Source organism: Erpetoichthys calabaricus, chromosome 18, assembly GCF_900747795.2.
Source record: "Erpetoichthys calabaricus chromosome 18, fErpCal1.3, whole genome shotgun sequence".
Classification (NCBI taxonomy): Eukaryota; Metazoa; Chordata; class Cladistia; order Polypteriformes; family Polypteridae; genus Erpetoichthys; species Erpetoichthys calabaricus.
The window spans coordinates 66,446,568-66,474,468 of NC_041411.2; the positions used below are offsets into that span (position 1 = coordinate 66,446,568).

At 39.8% G+C, this 27,901-nt stretch overlaps 2 protein-coding genes and 1 long non-coding RNA gene across 3 annotated transcripts in view; 2 read left to right on the plus strand and 1 right to left on the minus strand.

The window, feature by feature from the left end:
- Positions 1–7,173, plus strand: part of aldh1l1 (aldehyde dehydrogenase 1 family, member L1) — a 77,594-nt gene extending 70,421 nt beyond the window's left edge. The window contains 2 exon segments of the mRNA XM_028824678.2: positions 2,855–3,054; positions 6,891–7,173. Of these exon segments, the coding sequence (XP_028680511.2) occupies positions 2,855–3,054; positions 6,891–6,946 (256 nt within the window). The 3' untranslated portion in view covers positions 6,947–7,173.
- LOC127526305 (uncharacterized) lies at positions 97–27,449 on the minus strand. The gene is made up of 4 exons (XR_007933931.1): positions 27,304–27,449; positions 17,976–18,079; positions 13,869–14,014; positions 97–2,305 (listed from the first exon to the last, which is right to left on the minus strand). It is a non-coding gene; the product is annotated as an uncharacterized LOC127526305 (long non-coding RNA).
- LOC114668759 (solute carrier family 41 member 1) overlaps positions 27,350–27,901 on the plus strand; it is a 45,436-nt gene continuing 44,884 nt past the window's right edge. The window contains exon 1 of the mRNA XM_028824683.2: positions 27,350–27,649. Coding sequence (XP_028680516.1) covers positions 27,350–27,649 — 300 coding nt within the window. The remainder of the gene's footprint in view (positions 27,650–27,901) is intronic.

Below are 27,901 nucleotides of genomic sequence, written 5' to 3' on the forward strand. Positions count from 1 at the left end.
AATTCTAGTAGTAATCAGACAATAAAATGTATTCATGTCAGAAAAAAGAAAGATAAGATGGGACCCAAAACTTCTGGATTTCTATTAAAAACCTTTATTGCCACACAATTTCCATGTAGTCACTGTTAAAATATTCTCCTTGAGATGCAATACACTTGTCCCAGCGTTTCTTCCACTCTTATTAACATCTCCTGTACTCTTCGTTTCTTACCACATCTTGCGCCTCCTATGTTTTTGCTCAGATTTCTTCCACAGTAGCAAGTCTTCTTCCCTTCAGTCCCAAATTTAATTTCAGGAACATGAAGAAGTCACAGTGAAGAAGATCTGGCAAATACGAGGTGTGCAAATCAACAATCACATTGTTTTTCATCGAAATCTCCTCCACTGACAGCGCGGTGTCTCCAGGTGTATTGTCATGGTGCCGAGAGCTGTTCTGAGTTTGCCACTTCTCTGGATGTTGTTTTTTTTCCCCTGATGACACCTCAGCAGTTTAATGTAATGTTGCTGATTAATCATGTGACCTGTGAAGGGTGCTTAAGACTCCCAAATGTCAGACACAAGTCCCAGTTTCAAAAGACCTTTTATTTCCAGAAACTAGGGGGCTTTGCCCCAGCTCGCCAACCCCCGGGCTGGCGCTACGCACTAGCCTCACATCCTCACATATGGGGATGCAGATGTACAATTTAAACAGATTGTTATTTTCATGGGAATTGTTACATATACACAATAGAACTAACTATTTTACATTACAGTGAGTAATTAACCACAGTAAAACATAATAATTTGAAAGTAAATTAGGTGTCATGTTGCGTTAAAGTTATTTGTTGTGTTATACGATTTTGTTCTGTTTGGATTTGAAATCAACACAAAAATACTTTTTAAACTATAAAACTTCAGTAAAAACAATTTTTTAAATTAAATTTTCATCAGTATAGCATTGAATTTTGATTCTGTGTTTGGACTTACATCGTGACAACACAACGTATAACTGCCTGTGAGGGAATTTTGTTTCTTTGTCTCTAATAAATAAACCGACTTTTTCAATTGTTTGTCTCTGTAAATTGTTAATTGTCTTTGCAAAAACAATTCTAATGGGGACCTTTTAACGTTTTAATACGAATGGCATATCAAGATCTCCTTTGGTGTCTAATGTTATCCGTGGAAGATGTACTACATTACCTTTCTTGGTTACATCCTTCTTTCATCTGTAATTCGGGTGGTTGAAGACCGTACGGTGTTAACAGTTGTAGATATTCTTCGTAATATTGTACGCTGATATTTTCATCTTCCATACCATCACCTGTTTCAGCATAGTCTAGTGATACGCATTTAACCAATTTGCTGTGTAACCGATCGACAATTTTCACGTTAATTCGTTTGACTTTATCGTTTCTCGCCCATGTACTCAGTTCTTCTGTTGATAACCGTTCGTGATGAAATTCTTCAATAAGATTTGGACATATTAAGTCTTCTTTTATTGGGAACTTAAAGTGAGGAAAACATAAAAATTTATAAGAGCTAAGAGAGCAGGAACTGCGTCTGACAAAAGCATTCACACGAATGAGAGGTGAGAGGGCCGTGTGCGTGGTTGAATATGGTTGAGAGGAGGGCGTGACTTGACTTGGCCAAAGTCTTACGGGAGTTGAAATTATCTCTTTGAAAAAGTCTTGTCTCACGATTTCCTTTTATAATAGAGAGATATTTCCACAGACTCAATACACTCATAAATTCCTTGTTGTTTCCTTTTCCTCTTATCCAAGTTTTGTCCACTTCATCCTGTCTCTGATTCTCTGCGTAAGACAGAGCAGCTGTTTTTTTATTTTATGCTGGACCCAGGAGTACTTCTGATGCCAGACTGTTATACCCCAGAAGCATTTCTGAGCAGGGTGGAGCGGCCATTCTCACTAATGTCTTCTGGCATTCTTCAAGGAATCTATCAGGGTTGCTCTTCTGAACTACAGTTCCCATGTAGCCCTGTGATAGTCTAAACCAAAGGCACGCCAGAGGAGCACAGCCAACTTGTATACTGGGGGAACCAGTTGCTCTCAAAAAGCAGTTCCCTTATCTCCATTGGCTCTTCATACTATTGGAAGTGGTACCCATCCTGGTCAGGATGCCAAACTATCCTGGCTGTCCATCCATATTGATGGTCACCTGGGTAAAACACCACCTTTCAGGGCCAGGGTTCCAGTCCATCTGTGTCCATTACATTAGACAAGTCTGCCAATACGGAGAAACAGGATCATCATTTTCTATTAAAAATCTTCCATGTTGGTGTGGAGAGAAAACAAAGTGCCCAAGCCATCTGACAAATGAAAGAATAAATGCCAGAATTACACACTCGATCACAACTCAGCATGATTCTGCTCAGCGGATTGATTAACCAGACTGTAGACATGCGATACCTAGTGGCATATTCAATAACTACTGTACATCCTACTCCCATGCTACCGAGTGATTCTGTGAATTTTTGGGTCCCCCCCTTGTATATGCAAAATTGGTTTGAGTCCTTCTTCTTTGGCTGCCTGAGTATTTTGCTAAATCTGAAAGATGTATATGTTTGGTTGAATGGTGTTTCTAAATTGGCCTGACATACGTGTGCACTATGATGGACTAGTGTCCTGTCCAAGATTCGTTCAATGTGGATGGACTGATAAATATTGTTTTTTATTGTTATTGTAATAACTGCAAACTACACAATAAAGCATTTCTAGAATGCTAATGTATAACACAATAATCCTATGCACATTCATTTGGCCTCCCGCCATGAGTCCCTGTTTAATTTCTATTAGAAGCTCTATTGTTTTAACCCATTCGTTGAACTGACTAGATCTTCCATTTTTTTAATGAACAGTGATATTGAAGGAGTCTTGAAGCGTGCCAATGACACTGAGTTTGGCCTTGCCTCTGGTGTCTTCACCCAGGATATCAGCAAAGCTATGTATGTGAGTGAGAAACTGCAAGCTGGCACTGTGTTCATTAATACCTACAACAAGACAGATGTCGCATCTCCATTTGGAGGTTTCAAGCAGTCTGGCTTTGGAAAGGATCTGGGTGAGATTTCATTGCCTGTGTTATCAACTTACGTTTTCACTAAAAACACAATCAGTCCTCCCATTTTCTATGCCTTTTGATTTTTATTGTCAGCAGTGAGTGGGGGATCCATCAACTTATCCCAGTAATGAGGGACTTAAAATGAGAATGAACACCAGCTCTTTCAAAAGGTTTCTTGACCTTTAAGGAAGCTCATCTCATTTCTAATTTAATCTTCTGTACCATCTTTGTAATGTTAATGTTTACAGTGGTAACAGGCTGTGCAAGGTAGACCACGTTTCTCTATTTCCACCATCTGTTACAAGTTTCTCCTGGTGGAAGTCCTAGAGACTGCAAAGTTATCTGAAAGATATAATCCATCTGGTGTGTCCTCAGTGTGTGGTACCCATCTCAATGTGATCTCAGATCCAGACTTGAGAGATTCACAACCAAGTTGATAGAGTCAGGATGAGAGTTAGCACTTTAAAATCTTAGGTCAGGGTTCTCTCCTGGCAAAGAATAGCTTGCTGTCTGCAAGAAAAGGGTGCAAGCACTCCATATGGAAACGTTTAAACAACTTTCTCCTCAAATAAAGACATCTTTATGGGGAACAGTCTAGGAGATTCTTTCAATATACTGTATGTCCCCTTTTATAATTTAAATGTACTTTATTTATAAATATATAAAGATTCTGAAGAATTTTGCCACACTTTTTGTGCTTTCAATCTGCAATGTTCAGTAGTTAAGAACTGACAATTTCAATAGCAAACGTAAGGAATTACACATGGTTTGGTGACAAAGTGCTATCACCTTGCCTAGTTAGCGTGGAGAAGCTAAGGTTTAAGGTTTCTTTATTTAGTCATGTTTACACATGTTCCCTTGCCAAGCTACATTAGAAGGATATGCCACCGCCTTAACAGGAACAATATTAGCAGAAGTGCCAGGCTGCAAGGCAAGGGAGTAACATAAAGCAACATTTAGCCACTCAGAGTAGACTAAGTAAGATAACAAAAATACTGTATATAGAAATAAAAATACATAGAAATCATATCGTGGTGTACCAGTTTTCTATCGGTAATTGCTTTTTATGATCTATACTACACAACAGAGATGCAAATACAGTAGTTTACAAAAGTAGAAACAGCAAACTAAGCAGTCTTCATGGATTTCATTTTTGTACTCTACAGTAAATATAATGTTGTAATCCCATTCTGCAGTAGTTACCACAACTTTTAGTCTACCGTTCTGAAAACTTATTATTTAAAAATGCACTCCTTTCAGAGTGGTTAGATGGTTGATTTTTGCCTTTGGTGAAAGTGTCTGTCCCCGTAACTGGTATGAAGATATGGAATATAGTAATCCCTCTTCCATCGCGGGGGTTGCGTTCCAGAGCCACCCCGCGAAATAAGAAAATCCGCGAAGTAGAAACCATATGTTTATATGGTTATTTTTATATTGTCATGCTTGGGTCACAGATTTGCGCAGAAACACAGGAGGTTGTAGAGAGACAGGAACGTTATTCAAACACTGCAAACAAACATTTGTCTCTTTTTCAAAAGTTTAAACTGTGCTCCATGACAAGACAGAGATGACAGTTCAGTCTCACAATTAAAAGAATGCAAACATATCTTCCTCTTCAAAGGAGTGTGCGTCAGGAGCAGATAATGTCAGAGAGATAGAGAAAAGCAAACAAATCAATAGGGCTGTTTGGCTTTTAAGTATGCGAAGCACCGCCGGTACAAAGCTGTTGAAGGCGGCAGCTCACACCCCCTCCGTCAGGAGCAGACAAAGAGAGAGAGAGAGAGAGAGAGAGAAAAACAAACAATCAAAAATCAATACGTGCCCTTCGAGCTTTTAAGTATGCGAAGCACCGTGCAGCATGTCGCTTCAGGAAGCAGCTGCACAGAAGGTAGCAACGTGAAGATAATCTTTCAGCATTTTTTGACGAGCGTCCGTATCGTCTAGGTGTGCGAACAGCCCCCCTGCTCAATCCCCCTACGTCAGGATCAGAGAAAGTCAGCGCAAGAGAGAGAGAGAGAAAAGTAAGTTGGGTAGCTTCTCAGCCATCTGCCAATAGCGTCCCTTGTATGAAATCAACTGGGCAAACCAACTGAGGAAGCATGTACCAGAAATTAAAAGACCCATTGTCCGCAGAAATCCGCAAACCAGCAAAAAATCTGCGATATATATTTAAATATGCTTACATATAAAATCCGCGATGGAGTGAAGCCGCGAAAGGCGAAGCGCGATATAGCGAGGGATTACTGTAATAACGTAATGGGGTAGGGTAAGCAAAGTATAAATATCCTAGGGTTATGAAGATCTGATTCCTGTTGTGATCTTTTACAGGGAAACTCCACCCAAAAATTATATTTTATGATGTTATTTTTTAATCTTTTGCTTTCATGCAGAAATTGAGAGAAAAATATTTATTACATAATGAAAGCCAATATTGACCAATGCTGTACAATGGCAAATGATGTGATAAACACCCATGGAAAAACAAAAAAAAAATCGCATACTCATGTCACATAATCCACATGTCTGTTATCCATTCATATACACAAAATGTGCAAAAGACCTGCCTTTTTGTTAAAATATTGTTAAATACATACTTCTGGAATAATTGGCACTCATCATAAACAGGGAACTAAAGCCTCATGGAGTCACTTTTGTCAAAGACAGGTCTCCTGACCAATAAGTGTGGATGATAGGCGGATCTTCAATTCAAAAAGTCAGCCCCTTTAGTTTTCTGTTCATAATGTGTACTCGTTATTTCCGAAGTATACAATTCTACAATATTTTAGCAAAAATGCATGTGTTTACCATGTATTATGCATACAACTGGATAACTGACCTATGAATTACACAACATGAGTAACGTGATATTTTTTGTTTTCTTTTATCCTTGGACTTTTTGAATCATTTGCCATTGCACAGCACTGACTCCCATTGACTACTATTATATCATAAACTTTTTCCTCTTCATTCTGCATGGAAACATGAGATTAAACATTTTTCTTCATCCCTACAAACTAACAAATAAAGAAAATGCCAGTTTTGGTTGGAGTATTACTTTAAGTTGAGTGTAATATGTGTTTCTGTATCAATGAGTAACATGATGGAGGCCAAGAAACCTTATTCATTTATATACCATGTTACTCTCCTATTCTGGGAATTACAGTATGTAAATTGTAGTACTAGGGTGTTGTACCGTGTTAGCCATTATGAATGTAGAGAAAAGCCAAGCAAAATGACACCTTTTATTGGCTAACTAGAAAGATTACAATATGCAAGCTTTCGAGGCAACTCAGGCCCCTTCTTCAGGCAAGATGTCCCCTGAAGAAGGGGCCTGAGTTGCCTCGAAAGCTTGCATATTGTAATCTTTCTAGTTAGCCAATAAAAGGTGTCATTTTGCTTGGCTTTTCTCTACAGTATGTAAATTGGAATGTTTCTAGGAGCAATTATTATTATTTATTTGTATTAATGTGAATGCTACATCTACTTTACATCTACTGAGTATATCCAAACCATTTATCATAATGTGTCCCAGAATTTGTTGCATTAAGAATTAAAGCGGTTGCCCAGGATTTTCTGTAGTGTTAATGTCTAGACGTTCATTTGAATCTTGAGGTTTAATTTCTCCAAAAAATGCAGTTTTTACTTTAGTCTTCTCTGCTTTCATCTGACCTTTAACATAATTTATACTGGGGGACACAACTTCTTTTGAAGGTGGTTCAGATTCCTTTTTTTATATTTTTGGGAAGCAGGGGTCCCCCTTTGAAAATGGGCATGTTTGCTTAAAATACACAACATTTCCTGGGTTTCTTATATCTTCTTTGTTTCTGATGCTCTAGGTGAAGAAGCTCTTAATGAATATCTGAAGACTAAAGCTGTGACAATTGAATACTAAAGGCACAAAAACTACTGTGAACACAATTGTTAACTTAAAATAGAAGCTCTCTAGTTAACAGAAGAGTACATCATCTTCCAAACTGGTTCTTTTGGAGCAGTTATTATTTTCTTGTTTATAAATGTTTTACAATTCAGTGTTGAATGAGACAATTTTAGACTGTAAATAAAGTCTTGTATAACAGAAACCCTTTTGATATAAAATAAATCTGCTGTGCTTACTTTGAATACTTGGAAAGCTGTGCCTAGTTCTTCCAAACTGTTTCACACTTCACCAATTACAATTTAATCTTCTCAGACGTGGCTGTCGCTCAAACCTAGAGATCAGCCTCCTGTCCTTGCTGTCAACATGGTGCATCTGCTTTCTTTTAGCCACATGAGTAATTCAGACAACCACCCAGAGTTAGAGGCAAGAACTGAATTGAACCTCGTGGTTTAAAATCTTAAGCTAATGTCACATTACACAACTTGTAGTCGGAGAGGAAGTCAAATCTGACGACTGCATTTGCTGATCTTGTCGCTTGTTGAAGTCAGATCACACAACTCCATGACAACATTCTGCCACAATTTCTTATTTCCAACGTATTGTCAGACTTGTCCTTTTTACTAATCGCCAATAACGTGCTGCCTGACAGAGTTGATGCTCCTGTACAAATGCTTTACAGATATGGCAAGTCCATTCACAGTCTCAGCCCTTTTTTTCATTCTGTCATAGTACATAAAACACAAGGCATCAGACACACAAGACCCTCTTCTCTGTTTGATGCTGAAAACACCTGCAGTCCTTACTCCTTGTAGCTGCATTCGAAGCTTTGTACTTCCAGCTCAGTATGTCAGATTACACAACTAGAAATTGCAGGGTATGTCAAATTAAATGACTGTGTAACAACTGTGAGATCACGACTTTTCCCGACACTCAATAAAGTCCTGCCTGAAAGAGCCAGTGCCTATTAAAGGCTTTAGAATTACGCCGAGTTCAGCTGCAATCTCTGCCCTTTTTAACACATGACATCAGATACGAGTGTCTGTTCTGTTTGTTAGGTCCAAAACACCCACGTTCCTCATTCCTCATAGCTGCAATATATTCATTGTACTTCTGGCTGAGCACTCATTGGCTGTCAGTCCTCACAAGCACACAGAGTCCATCCCTACGACTTAAGATAAAATCAAACCTATCTGATTTTGTTATAGTTACAGACTGGTTGGATTTGTCAATACACAACTGGCAGAATGACACAGCGACTGCATCCAACTCAATAAGGTTATGTTAGTGAAATCTGTGGCTGGAAGTCTCTGAAAAATTAATGTAACATGTCATGGCCTTTAGCCAAATATGTCACTCTGCCCATTTAGAAGCTTGAAATTGACTACAGCATCATACAGCCTGGAATAGTACAGTACAGTGTTTAGCAAGGCAAACCTTAGTGTTGTATATGATTGTTCAATAATGCTTTTGTCGATTACTTTATGTTCAGGTATTGATTGCTACAGTCTGCGTCTTTTGGGATGTATGACATCCTGAGGGAAGGGTGTGGTTTTAAAAAAGTACGCTGTATGGAGAGTTGGTTAAACAGGGTTCAAAGTAAACAACGGGCGGCACGGTGGCGCTGCTGCTTCGCAATTGGGAGACCTGGGTTCGCTTCCCGGGTCCTCCCTGCGTGGAGTTTGCATGTTCTCCCCGTGTCTGCGTGGGTTTCCTCCCACAGTCCAAAGACATGCAGGTTAGGCGGATTGGCGATTCTAAATTGGCCCTAGTGTGTGCTGGGTGTGTTTGTGTGAGTCATGCAGTGGGTTGGCACTCTGCTCAGGATTGGTTCCTGCCTTGTGCCCTGTGTTGGCTGGGATTGGCTCCAGCAGACCCCCGTGACCCTGTGTTTGGATTCAGCGGGTTGGATAATGGATGGATGGAAAATAAACAGCATTCGAAACGTTATTCCGAGTGTGTCGCTAATTCAACCTAAAGAACATTACACTTAGTGTATTCATAATAATGAATTGTTCTCCTTTGACAACTGAACATGTTTAAATAGGCTGCTGGATTGTTTGATAAGCGTCTGACCAAATGGAAAAGCCATTTCATTGGCATCTGCTCATGTGACTCATCAACAAAACTATACAATACTAGAATCTTAATTAGAAATAATGTGGACATATTTATTCACAGGAATCACTGAAGGCTCCATCAAATAAATACACATTCTGGCAGCCCCAAACTCCAATGCATTCCATATCCCTAACACAGGCTGAAGTGCAAGGACCACCTAAGAGCTTTTCTCTGGTATTCCCCCTGGTATTTTCATTATAATCTTTGCAGCTTCTGTGCTGCCTGCTTACTTAAAAAAAAAAAGACAGCAGAGCTCTAAATGCTCAAGTTGGGACCTGTCTGTCATCTTGAAGAAGAGGTTCTTCTTCTACTGCCAACCCTCAATGGCCTCTTTTTCCCTGGGGTTGCTCCTTAGAAATTTATTTCTATGTCACTATTTGGATTGGCAGGCTTGCACCCTTTGGCAGCCCCAATATGCACAAACTAACACGTGGGTGTGCCCTCCACACACCACTACAAGCACTTTTAATGGGACTCAATGGGTATGGTACCCAGCAGTTGGACCTCATGCCATCAGCAGTAATCCACCAGAGTGTTCAAAGTATTGAATTCTATTTCTTACATTGTGAAGGATAAGTAATAAACCTCATGCTTTAAATAATTGTTTTAAATACATTATTAAATTTAGTTATGTGGTTTTTTTTTTAACTTACCTACTCCAATTTTAGGGCTCATGACAATCGAGAAGACTGTCAAATAATCAGAACCAAGTGACAGAAATGCAAGGTGAAGATCAAGAAGATCGTGAAATAGTTGAGGCTTCCTATCATATGAAAACATTGCTTTTACATCCGTCTATTGATGTTTCTTTGAAGGCCACTACATGGCAAAGTTACGTCAGCGATGTGGACAATGTCGAGCTGTGTTTTTCATGTTGAAAACGTAAAAATGTGCTGCCACCATAGAATTGTTCTGTTTGCTCTATATTAACCATCAGAAATACATAAAATACAGTGCATCACTTTTTCCACATTTTGTTATGTTACAGCCTTATTCCAAAATGGATTAAATTCATTTTTTTCCTCAGAATTCTACACACAACACCCCATAATGACAACGTGAAAAAAGTTTACTTGAGGTTTTTGCAAATTTATTAAAAATAAAAAAACTGAGAAATCCCATGTACATAAGTATTCACAGCTTTTGCTCAATACTTTGTCGATGCACCTTTGGCAGCAATTACAGCCTCAAGTCTTTTTGAATATGATGCCACAAGCTTGGCACACCTATCCTTGGCCAGTTTCGCCCATTCCTCTTTGCAGCACCTCTCAAGCTCCATCAGGTTGGATGGGAAGCGTCGGTGCACAGCCATTTTAAGATCTCTCCAGAGATGTTCAATCGGATTCAAGTCTGGGCTCTGGCTGGGCCACTCAAGGACATTCACAGAGTTGTCCTGAAGCCACTCCTTTGATATCTTGGTGTGCTTAGGGCCGTTGTCCTGCTGAAAGATGAACCGTCGCTCCAGTCTGAGGTCAAGAGCGCTCTGAAGCAGGTTTTCATCCAGGATGTCTCTGTACATTGCTGCAGTCATCTTTCCCTTTATCCTGACTAGTCTCCCAGTTCCTGCTGCTGAAAAACATCCCCACAGCATGACGCTGCCACCACCATGCTTCACTGTAGGGATGGTATTGGCCTGGTGATGAGCGGTGCCTGGTTTCCTCCAAACGTGATGCCTGGCATTCACACCAAAGTTTTCAATCTTTGTCTCATCAGACCAAAGAATTTTCTTTCTCATGGTCTGAGAGTCCTTCAGGTGCCTTTTGGCAAACTCCAGGTGGGCTGCCATGTGCCTTTTACTAAGGAGTGGCTTCCGTCTGGCCACTCTACCATACAGGCCTGATTGGTGGATTGCTGCAGAGATGGTTGTCCTTCTGGAAGGTGCTCCTCTCTCCACAGAGGACCTCTGGAGCTCTGACAGAGTGACCATTGGGTTCTTGGTCACCTCCCTGACTAAGGCCCTTCTCCTCCGATCGTTCAGTTTAGATGGCCGGCCAGCTGTATGAAGAGTCCTGGTGGTTTCGAACTTCTTCCACTTACGGATGATGGCGGCCTCTGTGCTCATTGGGACCTTCAAAGCAGCAGAAATTTTTCTGTAACCTTCCCCAGATTTGTTCCTCGAGACAATCCTGTCTCGGAGGTCTACAGACAATTCCTTTGACTTCATGCTTGGTTTGTGCTCTGACATGAACTGTCAACTGTGGGACCTTCTATAGACAGGTGTGTGCCTTTCCAAATCATGTCCAGTCAACTGAATTTGCCACAGGTGGACTCCAATGAAGCTGCAGAAACATCTCAAGGATGATCAGGGGAAACAGGATGCACCTGAGCTCAATTTTGAGCTTCATGGCAAAGGCTGTGAATACTTATATACATGTGCTTTCTCAATTTTTTTATTTTTAATAAATTTGCAAAAATCTCAAGTAAACTTTTTTCACGTTGTCATTATGGGGTGTTGTGTGTAGAATTCTGAGGAAAAAAATGAATTTAATCCATTTTGGAATAAGGCTGTAACATAAGAAAATGTGGAAAAAGTGATGCACTGTGAATACTTTCCGGATGCACTGTACATCATGACTTCAAAAGCAACTGAAAGAAGTAACTATTTGCAAAATGTAACAAGCATCAACAGCTGTTGATGTTTAACTTGTTTTTTTACTTTCATTGATTTTAGGACTGTGGGTCTGTGTATTTCACTAGTAGTGTTTTAAATTCCTGTTGATGAAGGTGATTTGTTTGTTTTTATCCTATTAATATCTGAAATGTATTTCGAAATAATGACAGGTAACTGTAACAACAAATGACATCTGCATTACACTTTGACTACTGAAACTGGTGCCACAGACTGGGATTTTTAAATAGTCTTGTCACTATTACTGAGCTTACTTTGCAGGAACTGAGCAGTTGTGTCAACCATTTCCATCCCATATTTCACTTGCTTTCAGCTTTCTAACATTAAAAAAAATAAAATGGTATAATGCAGGTGGAGCACAGACATGTTATGGAATTAAGTCATTAGGGGTGTTCTAGCGCAGGGGTAGGCAATGTCGGTCCTGGAGTGTCACAGTATGTGCAGGTTTTTGTTCCAACCCAGTTCCTTAACGAGAACTCAATTATTGCTGATGAAGCACATATTGCTTAAGTGACATTTTAATGCTTCATTTTAGTGGTCTCGCTTGTTAAGGTTCTCCAACCTTAATTGCTTATTTCAATCTTAAACTGCTGCATTCAGTGTTTTAATTGCTCCTTATTAGCAATAAGATGTAAAACAGGGGTAGGCAATGTCGGTCCTGGTGAGCCGCAGTGGCTACAGGTTTTCATTCAACCCAATTGCTTAATTAGAAACCAATCATTGCCAATCTCAGACCTTATTTAATTTTATGGCTTGTTAGTCTGTGCAATGTAAGGCTTTTATATCATAGATTTTGTTCCTTTCCAAGGATATCATCCAAATGATTTGAAGCCTAAAACAGATCATTTTCAGTCTGTCACATTTTTCTATTAAGTGTTTTATTAAATCAAACCGTGCATGATGAACACACACAGATGTAGTTGGAAAAAAGCTAGCTGGAGAACTGCTGGCTGCTTTGTCTTTTACATCTTATTGCTAATAAGGAGCAATTAAAACACTGAATGCAGCAGTTTAAGATTGAAATAAGCAATTAAGGTTGGAGAACCTTAACAAGCGAGACCACTAAAATGAAGCATTAAAATGTCACTTAAGCAATATGTGCTTCATCAGCAATAATTGAGTTCTCATTAAGGAACTGGGTTGGAACAAAAACCTGCACATACTGCGGCTCTCCAGGACCGACGTTGCCTACCCCTGTTCTAGCGAACCAACATGGCTTGAACCAGCATCCTTGCCTAGCAAATCAGCTACTGGGCCACACTGTAGTTTGCTGACATACAGTGCCTGCTTAAAAATCACTTTTGTTTTGAGTATTATTTTTACATTAGTTACATTAGTTATGCCATATTAGAACTGGAAAAAAAAATATATCTCCTGAAGCTGAAAATTAGCCAACGTTTCAAGCTAACAAAGGTTTTCATTTTTCATGGGGGATGGGGTTAGTGAAGACCCATGCGTCTTGATATGCCAACTGGGCTGAAATTTAAGCCCGCTCCTCATGGAGTGACGTTCACTTGTACCCCCTCTGGTATTTGGTTACTCAGATTTGCTTTGCAGGACTAACTTCTCTTGGACTCCATGCAGAAAGTCAACTAGTGCCCAGCAGTAACAAGGTATTGCTTTTTAAATAATATAATATCGGAGATCAGATACTGTATGATCTTTTCATTTGATATATCCCATCTGACTGGCACAATAGTTTAAGGATTCGGAGGTACTGTATGTCCATTTCTATCAGTGTGAATGTTCATATCGGCTGAATAACATTGCTTGTAAAAGCCACTCTGGCTATGATGGGGGCTATGTGATCTAGTATTTAAAGAAACAGAGCCTCGCAATTCAAGAAGTGCACAGGGTCTCCATCCATTGGGCACTACATTAAAGGGATTTTTTTTTTTTTGTGGCATGACTTTGTAGTTGCACACAGTGAGGACTGGAATAATTTATAGATCATGAATTATTGAGCCAATGTACTTTCTTTATACTGTTTTCATATTAAAGGTTGTTCTATAAACATGCTGCTATTAAATTTTTAAATAGTGGCTAGCTCCATTTTTTAAATTTTCATTAATTTTCCATGACATGTACAGCATGATGGCACAGTAGACAGCATTACCAACCCACAGCCTCAGGGACCCCAATGCAGTTGCTGGCTCTCTTGGTGTCCACGTGGAGTGCACATGTTCTTACCGTCTCCGTATGGGGCTTCTTCTGAATCCCAAAGATGTGCATGTTAGGTCAGGTAGGTACACCTAGCATTGTGAGCGCCACAATGAACTGGTGGTGTGTCAAAATTTGATTTCTGCCCTGTGGCCATGGCTACCCTATTAGAGACCCTGAAGTAGAAAGAAAAAAAAATTAGAAATAAAACATGAGAAGAAGTTCATTACTGTAGTTAATATATTTCTGATATTATTATGTACACTAAACAAGTGAAAATCTGCAAGCAACTTTGGCTTGTGCTCATGTGGCTAGAGAAAGCATACTGTAAATAACTGTTCTGTGGAGTTTAAGTCTGGGCCTCTCAAGGACAGTCTTCTCCAAAGACCACTACCGTGTTGTCTTAGCTGGATGCTTCGGATCGCCCCAGTCTAAAGTCACATGAGGTGAGGGCCTGTCTGTATTTGGCTGGACTCATCCTTCCCTCAGTTCTCCTGACTGTGCTGCTAAGGAGCATACCATTCCCCCCCCACCCCCAATCACCCATAGCATGATGCTGTCACCAGCATGCTTCACTGTCGGGATGGTATTAGGCAGGTGATGAGCATTACCTAGTCTTTGCGAGACATAGTGCTTGGAGTTCTGCCCAGAGTTCAATTTTTGTCTTATCAGACCAAAGTCCTTTAAATGCCATTTGGCAAACTCCAAGCGGGCTGTCATATGCCTTTTACTCAATAGCAGCTTCTGTCTAGCCACTCAACCTGATTGACGGCGTGCTACTGAGATTGCTGTCCTTCCAACAGGAAGGAACTTGGGTTCCATTCATTGGACAATACATTAAAGCAGGGGTCCTCAATCAGTCCTGGAGGGCCGTAGAGGCTGCAGCTTTTCCTTCCAGCCAGTTTCCTAATCAGAAGACGATCCTTGCTGATAATGAGACATGGTATTTAACTATTTGGCTTGTTAGTGCGTTCATACATCCAAGGGAAATTTGAATTGCACTGTAGAGTTTCCTTCTCTGAGGACATTATCCATGTGTTTTGTGGACCAGATCAGATTTAAACTTAACAGTCCTTTCAATTCCTCTCTCATTTATTTATTTTTAACACAGATACCTGATGGTGCATATGGACAGGTTTAAATGGAAGCCTGTTAGCTGGAGAGCTGCTGTTTTTTTTGTTTATCTGCATTTCATTATTAAGTAATGTCTGGTTAATTAAACAGGCAACAATTGAAATTTAAATGCAGCTGCTAAAAACTAAAATAGGCAATTAGGGGTTCTGAATTGTAACCGGCCAGATAACTAAAATCCCAAGAACTCTATTTTGCTTTAGTAGTAAAAAATGGGTTCAAATTAAGAAAATGGTTGAAGTGAAAACCTGCAGCCACTGCGGACCCCCAGGACTGTAACTGAGGACCTCTGATCAACAGCGTAACTAAAATTTGTCCTGAAGACCATGTGGCATGACTTTGTAGTAGCTCACAGTGAGAAATATGGAATATTTTATAGACCATCTCAGCAGTGGACTTTTTGAGGTTTTGTTAAAGTGACCACTGGGCTCTTGCTCATCTGCCTGACCAAGACCCTTCTTGTCCGGTTGCTTAGTTTGGCTGGACAGCCAACTATAGGAAGAGTCCTGGTGATTTCACAACTTCGTACATTTCAAACTTATTGTGGCCATAGTGCTCCTGGGAACACTCAAAAGATGGTTTTATACCCTCTCCCCGATCTATGCCTCAACACAATTTAATTGTGGATGTCCAAAGAGAGTTTCTTGAACTTCATGGCTTGGTTTTGTTCCTGACATGCAATGGGAATTTTGAATCTATACTAATAAAAGGCAAAGCCCTCACTGACTCACTGACTGACTGACTGACTCACTCATCACTAATTCTCCAACTTCCTGTGTAGGTAGAAGGCTGAAATTTGGCAGGCTCATTCCTTACAGCTTACTTACAAAAGTTAGGCAGGTTTCATTTCAAAATTCTATGCGTAATGGTCATAACTGGAACCTGTTTTTTGTCCATATACTCTAATGGAGGAGGCGGAGTCACGTATCGCGTCATCACGTATTATGCCTCCTACGTAATCACGTGAACTGAAAAAGAGGAAGAGATTTACAGCACGAGTCAAACGCGGGAACGAAGGTAAATGACGTTAATTGTTGAGTGTCTTTTAATACTGTGTAAGCATACATATTAACACATGTGCAATTAAACGTGTGCATTTACGGGGTGATTTCTCAGGCTTAAAAGCTCACCTTTTATTAAAAAGGTAAATACAAACTCTTTTCATTCTGAAGGGCACAAACCACGTTAGATTTCAGCCGTTAAACACGCAAAAATGTCGGTGCACCAGATAAATAAGCGCAACATATTATCAGTTGTATTGTATGCTTACAATAAATATAGAAATGTGTTAATCGTTAACTAATATTATGGGATGGTGTTTTTCGACTCGCGCCTTGATTTAAACGATTGCATGTCTTGGTGGGTTTGCGTAGCTTATTGTCAATATCTTTACACCTCTTTTTAAGACTTAATTTAAAAAGGTTTTCTTTTCTTCTTAATTAAAATTTAAAAGCAATACTTCACCGCTGTGAAGCCCCTCTAGCGCTGACGTCCGAGGTTCGATTACCGTAAGCGAGTGCAGTGAGTGTGTACGCCTGATGAGCCAAGAATAAGGGGGAAAGACGTGTCGCGTACTCTTTGCATTATTTGACAATAAACTATTTTCATCCATTCTATGATCTGCTTCTCACAACTGAAGGCACCGTGGCTGATGTTACCTGACTTGCTGGCCAACCATAAGCGTTACCTGGTAAGCAACCATCCACTCACTTCACTCCCTTACGGGAATCGAACCTCGGACGTCAGCGCTACAGGCGAAGCCCCTAAAATTGCGCCACGGCGTGTGGTTCGTTTATTTGACAGCATGTAGATCGGGGTAATTACATTCACGGCATTCGTAGTCTGATTCACAATCTGATTGTATGGGTGGTTACCTACCAGGTAACGCTTATGGTTAGCCAGCAAGTCAGCTCGAAGTGATAACTCGAGTGAAGGCAGCTTCACAAAAAAACAGATCCTTAACAGACTGTTATTGGTATATTTTCCCTCAATTTTAAAAGGTTTTCTTTTCTTCTTAATAAAAATTTAAAAGCAGTACTTCGCCAGTGCGAAGCGCGGGGATTTGAGCGACTGACGCATACAGACATATTCATGAGTGCAGGTACTTCGGAAAGAAAGCACCGTGTAAACCTAAAGTTTAAATTAAGTTCATAGACCTACAAAAGGTTGCCATTGATTTGAGGCAAGATTGCTTTTCTCCTGTACAACTATACGTTGCATTCTTAACAGTAAGCTTGCACAGCTTGGTCATATTACAACCGGAGTGCTGAACTGACAACGTCGGATACAAACAGAACTATAACAATCGTAATAAACAAACAAAAAAAAAAGCGAAGAACCCTTGGATTTAATAAAAAGGCTCCTTCCTTGGCGAAGCAACGAAAAAGGAAGACCTTATATGGCGTTCGTTTATAAAACAGCGGAAAAGCTGTGTTAAGGCTGCTTCACAAAAAAACACATCCTTAACAAATTGTTATTGTTATCCTCTCCAGGGTGCGGTTATCCCTATTGCTTGTACACTTTTTTCTACCACATCTTGTCCTTCCCTTCGCCTCTCTATTAATGTGCTTGGACACAGAGCTCTGTGAACAGCCAGCCTCTTTAGCAATGACCTTTTGTGTCTTGCCCTCCTTGTGCAAGGTGTCAATGGTCGTCTTTTGGATAACTGTCAAGTCAGCAGTCTTCCCCATGATTGTGTAGCCTACAGAACTCGACTGAGAGACCATTTAAAGGCTTTTGCAGGTGTTTTGAGTTAATTAGCTGATTAGAGTGTGGCACCAGGTGTCTTCAATATTGAACCTTTTCACAATATTCTAATTTTCCGAGATACTGAATTTGGGACTTTCATTAGTTGTCAGTTATAATCATCAACATTAAAAGAAATAAACATTTGAAATACATCAGTCTGTGTGTAATGAATGAATCTAATATACAAGTTTCACTTTTTGAGTGGAATTACTGAAATAAATCAACTTTGTCATGATATTCTAATTTTATGACAAGCACCTGTATAAAGTGGATTATAATGAACAAGCAACATGCCCAGTTGAGAAGCTAATTCATGCTGATTCTGCTGATTCACATCTGTGTCTGATGCTGCAGATTGATATCTGGAAAAACAAACAATGGAAGAAAGTTAGAGAGTGAATGCTGTAAAGTAGTGATGTGTCGTTCGCGAACGAGCCAGCTCTAAGAGCCGATGCTTTGAAGCAAACGAGAGGAGCCGATGCCCGCCGAGCAGAGCCGAAGCTTCAGCCGCTCCTGCTCAGCTCTGCTGAAAATCAATTCGGCAGGGGCGGGACTTTACTTATATGGGCACACAGAACATTGGCTCATAATGCTGGCTCGTTCACGAACAACACATCGGACTAGGATCGTACCATTATGTGAAAGAAGGAAGGGGGCAGACGCTCCGAAGACAGCGAGTGTTGGTACAGGCCAGGTACACAGAGCGACAGTGTCGCTCTGTGTACCTGTCGCTGCGACAGACGAGGAGCCAGATTTAAATGCAAGCACATCGTGAAGAAAAAAAAGAAGAGTGAAGAAATGAGTGAAAGCCGAAAAAGAAGCAGCATCTGGCTGCATTTCAGTGATATTGGAGACTGCAAAGCTAAGTGCAGAATTTGTAATATGAAAATATCTGTTAGAGCAGGGTCAACAACAAACCTGCACAGACATATAAGAACCACCCACCCATCCGTGCAACTGGAGGAGAGCGTGCCCTCTCTCCTGCCATGCACTGACCCTGGAAAAGAGTCAAGTACTTCTGCTGCAGCATCCACTGTCTTACCGAAAACTGCAGGTATAACACGGTCTTCAGTTCAAACCAAAGAGCTGAAGACCCACTGAGCTGGTGGGAGGCCAAGGCTGCAGTCTACCCACGCCTGGTTAAGGTAATGGTAGGAAGACTTTGCATTGTCGCTACATCGGTCCCCTCAGAAAGAGTCTTCTCAAAAACAGGACAAATAATCACGGAGAGGAGAAATCGCATCCACCCATCTAAGCTGAGGCATCTGGCATTTCTGAATGCCAACCTGGCCTAAAAACTTTTATTCAAAGAGTCATAGTGTTGTGTTGTTGTTGTTGAGTTTGGCCTTTATTTAATTTGTTTGCTGTGGCTTTGTGTTAAGTTGTTCATTTAAAGCTTTTATTAAAATGTTAAACAATAGTAACTGTGTATTTTTTGTAATGAAAAAAATGCATAAAAATACGTAATGTCTGAAAACAATGAATAAGAAATTGCTTATACACAAACCATTCATAATTGCTTAATTAGGCTAAAATATAAGCATTCAAGTGATACTAAACGAAGAGCCATTCGGGAGCCGTAAGAGCCGGCTCTTTAAAGGGAGCCGATCCAAAAGAGCCGAAGCTTTGAAAAGAGCCGGAGTTCCCATCACTACTGTAAAGGTCACATTGGCAGAACATATATTTTTTGCACTTGGAAATTTGAATTAGGACTTTATGGCTAGACACTGAACTTGCTAGAAATCTCTCTTAGTGTTACATCCATATGAATCCACAGACTTCCAAAATAGAAAAAAACAGATATTATTAGCTGAAAACAGACCACTTTAGCATTCCACAAGTAGGACTGGCTAGCCCAGTGACAGACAATTAGTTTTAATAAATAGTATGTAAGTGTAGTACTAGAATTTAAAACAGAGATTTCTTGAAATGAATTCACAGATTAGGAGTGGTAGTACATGTCCCTGAAATGTTGACGTTTGAAGCAGGACAGGAGGAATTCCATTTCTGTTATTGTTGTTATTATTTATTTAGTCACCAATTTCCATCCATCCATCCATTATCCAACCCGCTATATCCTAAATACAGGGTCATGGGGGTCTGCTGGAGCCAATCCCAGCCAACATAGGGCGCAAGGCAGGGAAACAAACCCCGAGCAGAGCGCCAACCCACCATATAGTCACCAATTTTTAAAACCTTATTAATCCAGTTTTTGGAACACATGAACAAGGGCATCTCTGTAGCATTAGGCTCAAAGCAGGAACCAACCTTGGATGGGGTGCCAATCCATCGTGGGGCCCACTTGGTTATAAATCCTCAGTCAACCACCTGAAGTAAATTTAAAGTCACTAATAAGATCCAGATTTTAAAATTTAGGTTTTATTTGTTACATGTACATACACAGGGCTATACGGTGAAATGCACACATTGGGATATACAGTGAAATGCACGGGATATGGAAGGAAAACATAAGGTCTCTATTAACAACCAAATGCAGACACAGGGAGAACATGCAAACTCAAGTCAGAAAGTGATCATACATGGACTGCAAACCTGACTACTGTACTCCCTCCAGGTAGGAATCCCTTTAAACCATTTAAACCATTTATCTCAACTGCAGTTGGTTCAAAACTCTGCTGTAAGAGTCCTTACACAGACCCACAACAGCGAGCACATAACACCCATTCAGCTCCCTGTGTCTTACAAGACTAAATATAAAATTATACTGCAGAGCTATAAAGCTTTAAATGCCCTTGTACCAGATTACAATATTAACTTCCTCAAACACTATGCTCCTATTCGCCCACTAAAGTCCACCGGTCCTGGAAATCTCATTGTGCCCCAAACTAACCTGTACTCTATAGATGGCAGTTTTCAGCTTTATTGAACTCAGACTTTGGAATGGCCTCCCTAAATTAATCAAATCAGCTGACTCAGTTAATTAAAAAAAATAAATAAATCTGATCCTTCTTTCAGTTTATTTTATTTGTCCAGTTGCTCAGGATGATTTGCTTTTGAATCACAAAGTATGTTATTTGTTCAAGGTTTTCTTATAGTATTTTGCATTTTTATTCTGATATTCTGTTTCATTGTCTTTTATTCTAATTCAAAGTTTTGTGTTTCCTGTATTTATCTTTAGGGTTTTATGTGGATATTATTTTTTATCCAGTGTTGTATATATCTGTTGATCATTCTGAATTTCTGTGAAGTGCTTTGAGCAAGGGAAAGACCCTATACTGTATAGATAACATTAATACTTATTATTATTGTCCAGTCACTTGTGTGGGTCTGCACCCAACCATTTTCCATGTCCACTATCTACATTATATGGTTGTAGAGAGACACGGCCTCCCTTCACAGCATCAAGTGCAAGCCAAGAACCAAATTTGGAGGGGAGACAAATCCTGTGGCATGGCACACCAGGTAAAATCATATCACTGTTACGTTACCAGTTAACCCAGTATGCATGGAAGCAAGGGTAACACAGAAAATCCACGCTGACAGCGAGTGATCATGATTTTAACCCTAATACAGAAACTATGGAGCCGCAATACCAAGCACATGTTAGCCTGTTGTTTTATGATAGTTATTGGGAGAAGATATCGATAAATTTAACCAGCGTTCAAGTTACACGAATTTTGTCTATTAACCACTTCTGGTATCAGAAGACTTTTTTTATTTTTGTAATAGTTGTCCCTTGAAGAATGTGATATAATACAGCAAAAACGCTAAAATGTGTCGGTTTCCTCTAAATAAAGGCAGTTGGGAGGTCATTTATCGTCTTCTCGATTCTTCTTTTTTTTCCATCTGACACACTAAAAGACACCTTAAAGCTTTGTAGTTAAGGTCGAAACAGGCGGGCCTGAGCTGTCAGTGAACAGCTTGGCCAATCATAACGCTTGTTGTGAATTATTTAAACGAATCAGAATTTAGAGAGAGGCCTGAGCCATTTCGTAGTTAAGGTGTCCTGAAGGCAGCCTCACGCTCATTGGGGCAGCGCGTTATGTAGTATCTTTGTATTATATTTGGCGGCACAGCGAGCAATTGCGAAATTAAAGTAATGCTTGCTCTGTAAAGCTGGTAGACGCCGCTGTAATTCATCGTAGTGGTGCTGTTCTTAGCCTGTGTTTTTGCCTCTGTCGGATTCAAATGTGGAACAGCTTCAAAGGTACCGTTATAGTAAATAGAGAAGGGTGTCAAGCTTTGGATGCGCTGACTTACAGGACATTCAGGTAAATGGTGGAACACATCTTGCATTTGCAGTGTCAGCAACACAACAAAAGAAAACTATTACAACGACGTAATGTGAATTTTGTTTTATTTTTTACTACAGTACTTACTTAATGCATTTAAAAGCGTTTATCTTCGTTTGAATTAAGAGCCGCAGAGCTTACACGCAGGCGCTAAGCGACGTGTCGTGATTACGCCCCCTGTCATGAGTCTTCCGGAAGGTACACGAGGCGTGACGTGCTGCCATCGCTCCATGTTGGCTACCCAGCCTAAATATATACTGCTACAGAGTGGAGCACTTGTGGGCGGGCTAGATCTTCTCAGGCTAGCTAGTCGTTCCACTGAAATGGACAAATAATAATAATGATTATATTTCTAAACATGAAATATCCAGTATAACCTGTTAGGGAACAGAGCTGCTTTCTCACGAGTGGCGGCAAGCAGGAGTCGATCCTGGTTTAGAGTCTCTAGCCCATTATACCGCATGTCTTTGATCTTTAGGGGGATCTAATTGCAATGGGGGAAAAAAATCGAACGCAAACTGGGTTAGGAGCCTTGCTGATTGTGTTTAAACAAATACGCGTAACCCGTACGAATTCAGCATTGCCATTGATTAGAACACTTCTTATTTTGAAACACTTTCCTACTGTGGGTGGCGCGGTGGGTTACGCTGAAGCCTCACAGATTCAGCATCATTAGTATGCATCTCGGGCGTTTAACGTTGGCCCATTGCCTACACCTCTATTCCACTAGGTACCTAGTTTATTTTTATGTATTTATTTAAACTTTAAAATCTCCAAAGACCTATTAGGTATGTGTATGTGGTGGCAGAGTGCTTAAGTGCTGGCAGGATTGATTCTGAACTCAGTAAAACTAGAATTCATCTAAGCGGTTTGGAGAATGTTATTTTCACTTTTTTCATAATGTTTGTTCTTGCTAAGTGTTTATATGACTCCTGAATTACTACACATATTATTCTCCAGTCTAACCATCTAACCATTTACTTAACCCCAGTTCTTACATTGTGGGAAGTGAGAGTCCTTCTTGGCAGACTGGGCTTATGTAAGCAACCAAGAGACAACCATAAACCATAGTTACCCTAATACAAGAACGGGAACCCTCCACCTCAGAAACTGAATTATTGGCTTCAGTAAATAAATGGATAAAGCTAGAAATCTCAAAATCTCTTCGTGCAAACCAAATTTTCATTCCTGTTTCACAACAGTGTATAAAGTTTATTATTTTCAATTTGAAAAGAAAGGTCACAAATTGCCACAAGGGTGCAGTAGTTCTCTTATGAAATACTGAAAACAGAGAGCACTGCATTTATTACAGTTCTGTAAAAGTATCAGTTAATAATGTTTTTAGTGGAGGTCAGATGCAGTAGCTGCCTCTGTGACACTGAAAAATATATTTGCACATTTAATACCCCTTATATTGTATTTGGATAAATAAACCAAGCAAGCTACATCTGTGTATGTACTGTGTGTGTATGTACTGAATCAGGCATATGGTACACCATAGTGTTGCACATTTCTGCTAATTTATTACAATGTCTGCAGGAAAAAGAAGTCTAGATAGATAGATAGATAGACTGCGGTGGGTTGGCACCCTGCCCAGGATTGGTTCCTGCCTTGTGTCCTGTGTTGGCTGGGATTGGCTCCAGCAGACCCCCGTGACCCTGTGTTCGGATTCAGCGGGTTGGAAAATGGATGGATGGATGGATAGATAGATACATTATTAATCCCAAGGGGAAATTCACAAAAAGTGAGGATGCAGAAAGTCACACTTACAGTGAGCATATACTTGGTTCAGAATTACTGACTAAACTTAAAACACAACAGAAATGTTTCTAACTGCGCTAACTTTGTGGGTTCACAAAATCCCAGAATTACATGTTATACTTGCAGTATCCAACTAGTATTGTAGGGTGTCATTTCATATTACAGATATACTATGAGTACTGTAATCATAAACATACCATCTATGGTTAAAAAGCTACTCTGTTCTAAACACCATGCTTTTGTTTTTTTAACCCACTCTGTCAAACCATGGCTTTTATTATTATGTATACTGTGTTGCTTTTTTACATCCTGTTGGCACATTTTGAAACTTCCATCTGTGCCAGGGTAAAAGGCATACTATACCAGACTTGCAAGCTCTTGACAGTAGTTTAATAACTGTTAAACATTAGGTACTGTAAGAGTTACCATTTATGGTGGCCTCTATCCACCATGACTCTACATCTGAATATACATTTGAGAGGCATATCTAAATGAGTGTGCCACTCTTTATATAAATTGATGCAATATACACATAGTTGAATCAGAAAGTATTCAGAGCCCATCACTTTTTTCACATTTAAATCAATTTTTCATCCACATCAAGCAACACTCAATGCCCCAGAATGACAAAGCAAAAATAGGATTCAAGGGATTTTTGCAGATTAAACACCAAAATTGAAATATCACATTGATACAAGTATTCACACCTTTTTCTCTGTACTTAGTTACAACACCTTAGGCAGCAATTACAGCCTGTAATCTTCTTGGTTATAACACAGCAAGCTTTGTACTCCTGAATTTGAAGATTTTCTGCTATTCTTCTGTGCAGATCCTCTCACACTCTGTCAGGCTGGATAGAGACCATTTGTTGGCACTATTGTCAGGTCTCTCCAGAGATATTCAATTAGGTTCAAGTCCAGGCCCTGGCTGGGCCTGGAGTGACATTCCCTGAGTTGTCCATGAGCCACACCTATGTTGTCTTATCTTGTTGGAAGGTGTGTACCTTCAGCCCAGTCTGAGGTCCAGAGCTCTATGGAGCAGATTTTCATTAAGGATATCTTTGTACTTTGCTTCGTTTAGCTTTCCCTCAACCCTTTTTAGTTTCTCACTCCCTGCTACTGAAAAAACAACCCCACAGCATGCTGACACCAACGTGTTTCACCATTGGAAATGGTATCACAGAGGTGATGAGTGGTGCCCGGTTTCTTCTAAACATGATGTTAATCTTGGTTTAATCAGACAAGAGAGCCTTGTTTCTTACTGTCTGAGAGTCCTTTAGGTGCCTTTTTTGTAAACTCCAAGCAGGTTTCCACGTGTCTTTTACTGAGAAGAAGCTTCAGTCTCTCCACGTTGTCATAGAGCCTAGACTGGTGGAGTGTTGCAGTGATAGCTGACCTTCTGGAAGTTTTTGCCATCTCCACACAAGTTCTCTGGAGATCAGGTAGAATTACCATGAAGTTCTTGGTCACCTCTCTTACCATGGCCCTTCTGTCACGATTGCTCAGTCTGGCTTGGTTTTAGTAGCCTTCCTCAGATCTGTGCTTCAGCACTATCCTGTCTCTATGCTCTACAGATATTTTCTTCGACGTCATGACTTGATTTTTGCTTTGATGCACATTGTCAACTGTGGGACTTTCTATAGACAAGTGTGTGCCTTGCCTTTCCCAGTACTATCCAATCAATTGAATTGACCACAGGCGGGCGCCACACCAGGTATTGATCAATAGGGACGGGATGCACCTGAACCAAACTTTACATGTCACATCAAAGAGTATCAATGCCCGTGTCAATGTGCCATTTCAGTTTGTTTATTTTTAATTGCAAAAAATTCTGAAATCTTGTTTTCACTTTGTCATTCTGACTGCTTGATGTGAGGAAAAGATGTCAATGATTTTAGTAAAAAGTTGAAACAGAGCAAAATATGAAAAAAGTGAACAAGTCAGAATTTCTGAATCCTCTGTACTTTTAAGTGTAGTTCTTTTTTCATTCCTTGTAACTTTTAATTAAAACTGCTGAAAGCTTGTCTAGAAAATCGAGAATAAACTTCAAAGTATTAGTTTTTCTTTGTTTTTATTTGAGATAAAAAATTGTATTTATTTCTACATTTAAAGAAAAAAACCCAAAACAAACAGTATTTAATTTAAAGAAAATAGTAAACATGTGAATAGGAGGCTAATATTGGTTATTAATATACTGTATTCTGTAGTTAAGGGAAAAAAATGTGGTAGGTCAGCATTTTTCAATCTGCTTAACCCAGTTTAAGATCATGGAGGGCTAATGCCTGTCCTGGCAGCACAAGGTACAATGTGCAAACCAATCCTGGATAAGGCAGCAGTCCATCACAGGGCACACCTACAAACCACCTGCCTAATTTTGTGACACTAATTAATCAAACACTGTTGTGTTTGGAATATGGGAGAAAGAATGTGCAAACTCCACACAGATAGTCCTTAGACTAGATTCAAACCCAGGAGTTACAGGGATCCCTATGATAGACTGGTGCCCTATCTAGGACTGCTTCCTACCTTCTATTCAAAGCTACTGGAAAAGGCTTTGGCTTAGTGACCCAGAGTTTAAGAAAGTATATGTGTGTATACTGATTTAGTTAAGAAACATAAAATCAACAAAAGCAATAATTAGAATGGTTATTTAATATTGTATTGACATTGATAATGAGGTTTAACCACTAGAATTGTGGCATTGAGGTTTTTAAGTGGCAGACTCTTTTATTCAAAGTCCATCCATCCATTCATTATCCAACCTGCTATATCCTAACTACAGGGTCACGAGGGTCTGCTGGAGCCAATCCCAGCCAACATAGGGTGTAAGGCAGGAAACAAACTCCGGGCAGGGTGCCAGCCCACCACAGGGCACACACCCACACTAGGAACAGTTTTGGGTCACCAATGCACCTGACCTGCATGACTTTGGACTGTGGGAGGAAGCTGGAGCATCCGGAGGAAACCCACGCAGACACGGGGAGAACATGCAAACTCCATGCCGGGAAGCGAACCCGGCTGTCCTAACTGCGAGGCAGCAACACTACCCACTGTGCCACCGTGCCGCCCCCTTTTATTCAAAGTGACTTATAAATTTAACTTTGTGACCAGTTAATGACATAAGGTATTCTGTACATGTATTTTTTTGATAAATGTTGACTTCTAAACACAGTATTAAATTATTGAACTTGAAAAGGTGATTGCATTGAAATATAACAAGTGCAATTTATTATGAACGAAGAGTGTAGTGTATATGCAGCAATAATGACATACTACTACATCACTGTCATTTAATATTTGAGGTTATGTTTTACCTTTTTAATATATGTACAGTGTTCTGTGAAAACATATTATGAAGAGCACTGTAAATGAAAATATTCTTATCTAACAAAAAAAAACTATGTTGAATTTTATGAACAGTTTAAATAAAGCAGATATTGGAAATGTTTAAAGCATCAGACTTAAGAATTAAAGTCTTAAAAAGTTGCTAATATTCTTTCCAAATATGCTCATTCAGGTATATAAAACAAAATATTTGGAATATTCTTTTTGAATGTATCTTTGCTCACCCACCTTGTCTTTTTGTTCATAGGAACAGAACTCAGAGGAGAAACACGATATGGCTGGAGAGGAGGTCCGTCAGAGGAAAAAAGAGGGCAGGTCAAAAAATGGAGAAAAGTCCAAACAAAAGTCAAAATCCAGGAACAAGAGCAAATATAATGATAAAAAAGCCATTGGCCCAGACAATCAGAATGTTGTGCCGTCAAAAATTCTGCAGAAGTGGCAGACTGATGAGAAGGTGGCAATGGCAAGGATTGAAGAGGAGACCTCTATATTGATTGGCCTGCAGGTTATTGTCCCATACATGCTAGCTGGACTTGGCATGGTAATGGCAGGCTTGGTTCTGGATCATATCCAGGTAAGGTTCAAGACTCAGAGGCGAGAATTAACCCTATGCTAAGACTATATTCTGTCCACTGTGATCTATCTATCTATCTATCCTTTTTTCAGTCTATGCATGCAGAACATTCTCTTAGGATCAAAGTCCAAATCACTAACTTGCTTTTTCATATACTTATCAAAGCCTTTTGAACATTTCTGGGTATTTCAAAAGGAAAAATAGTAAATGCAGAGGGCACATCTTGATTTTGTGTGGTATAATTGATGTTTT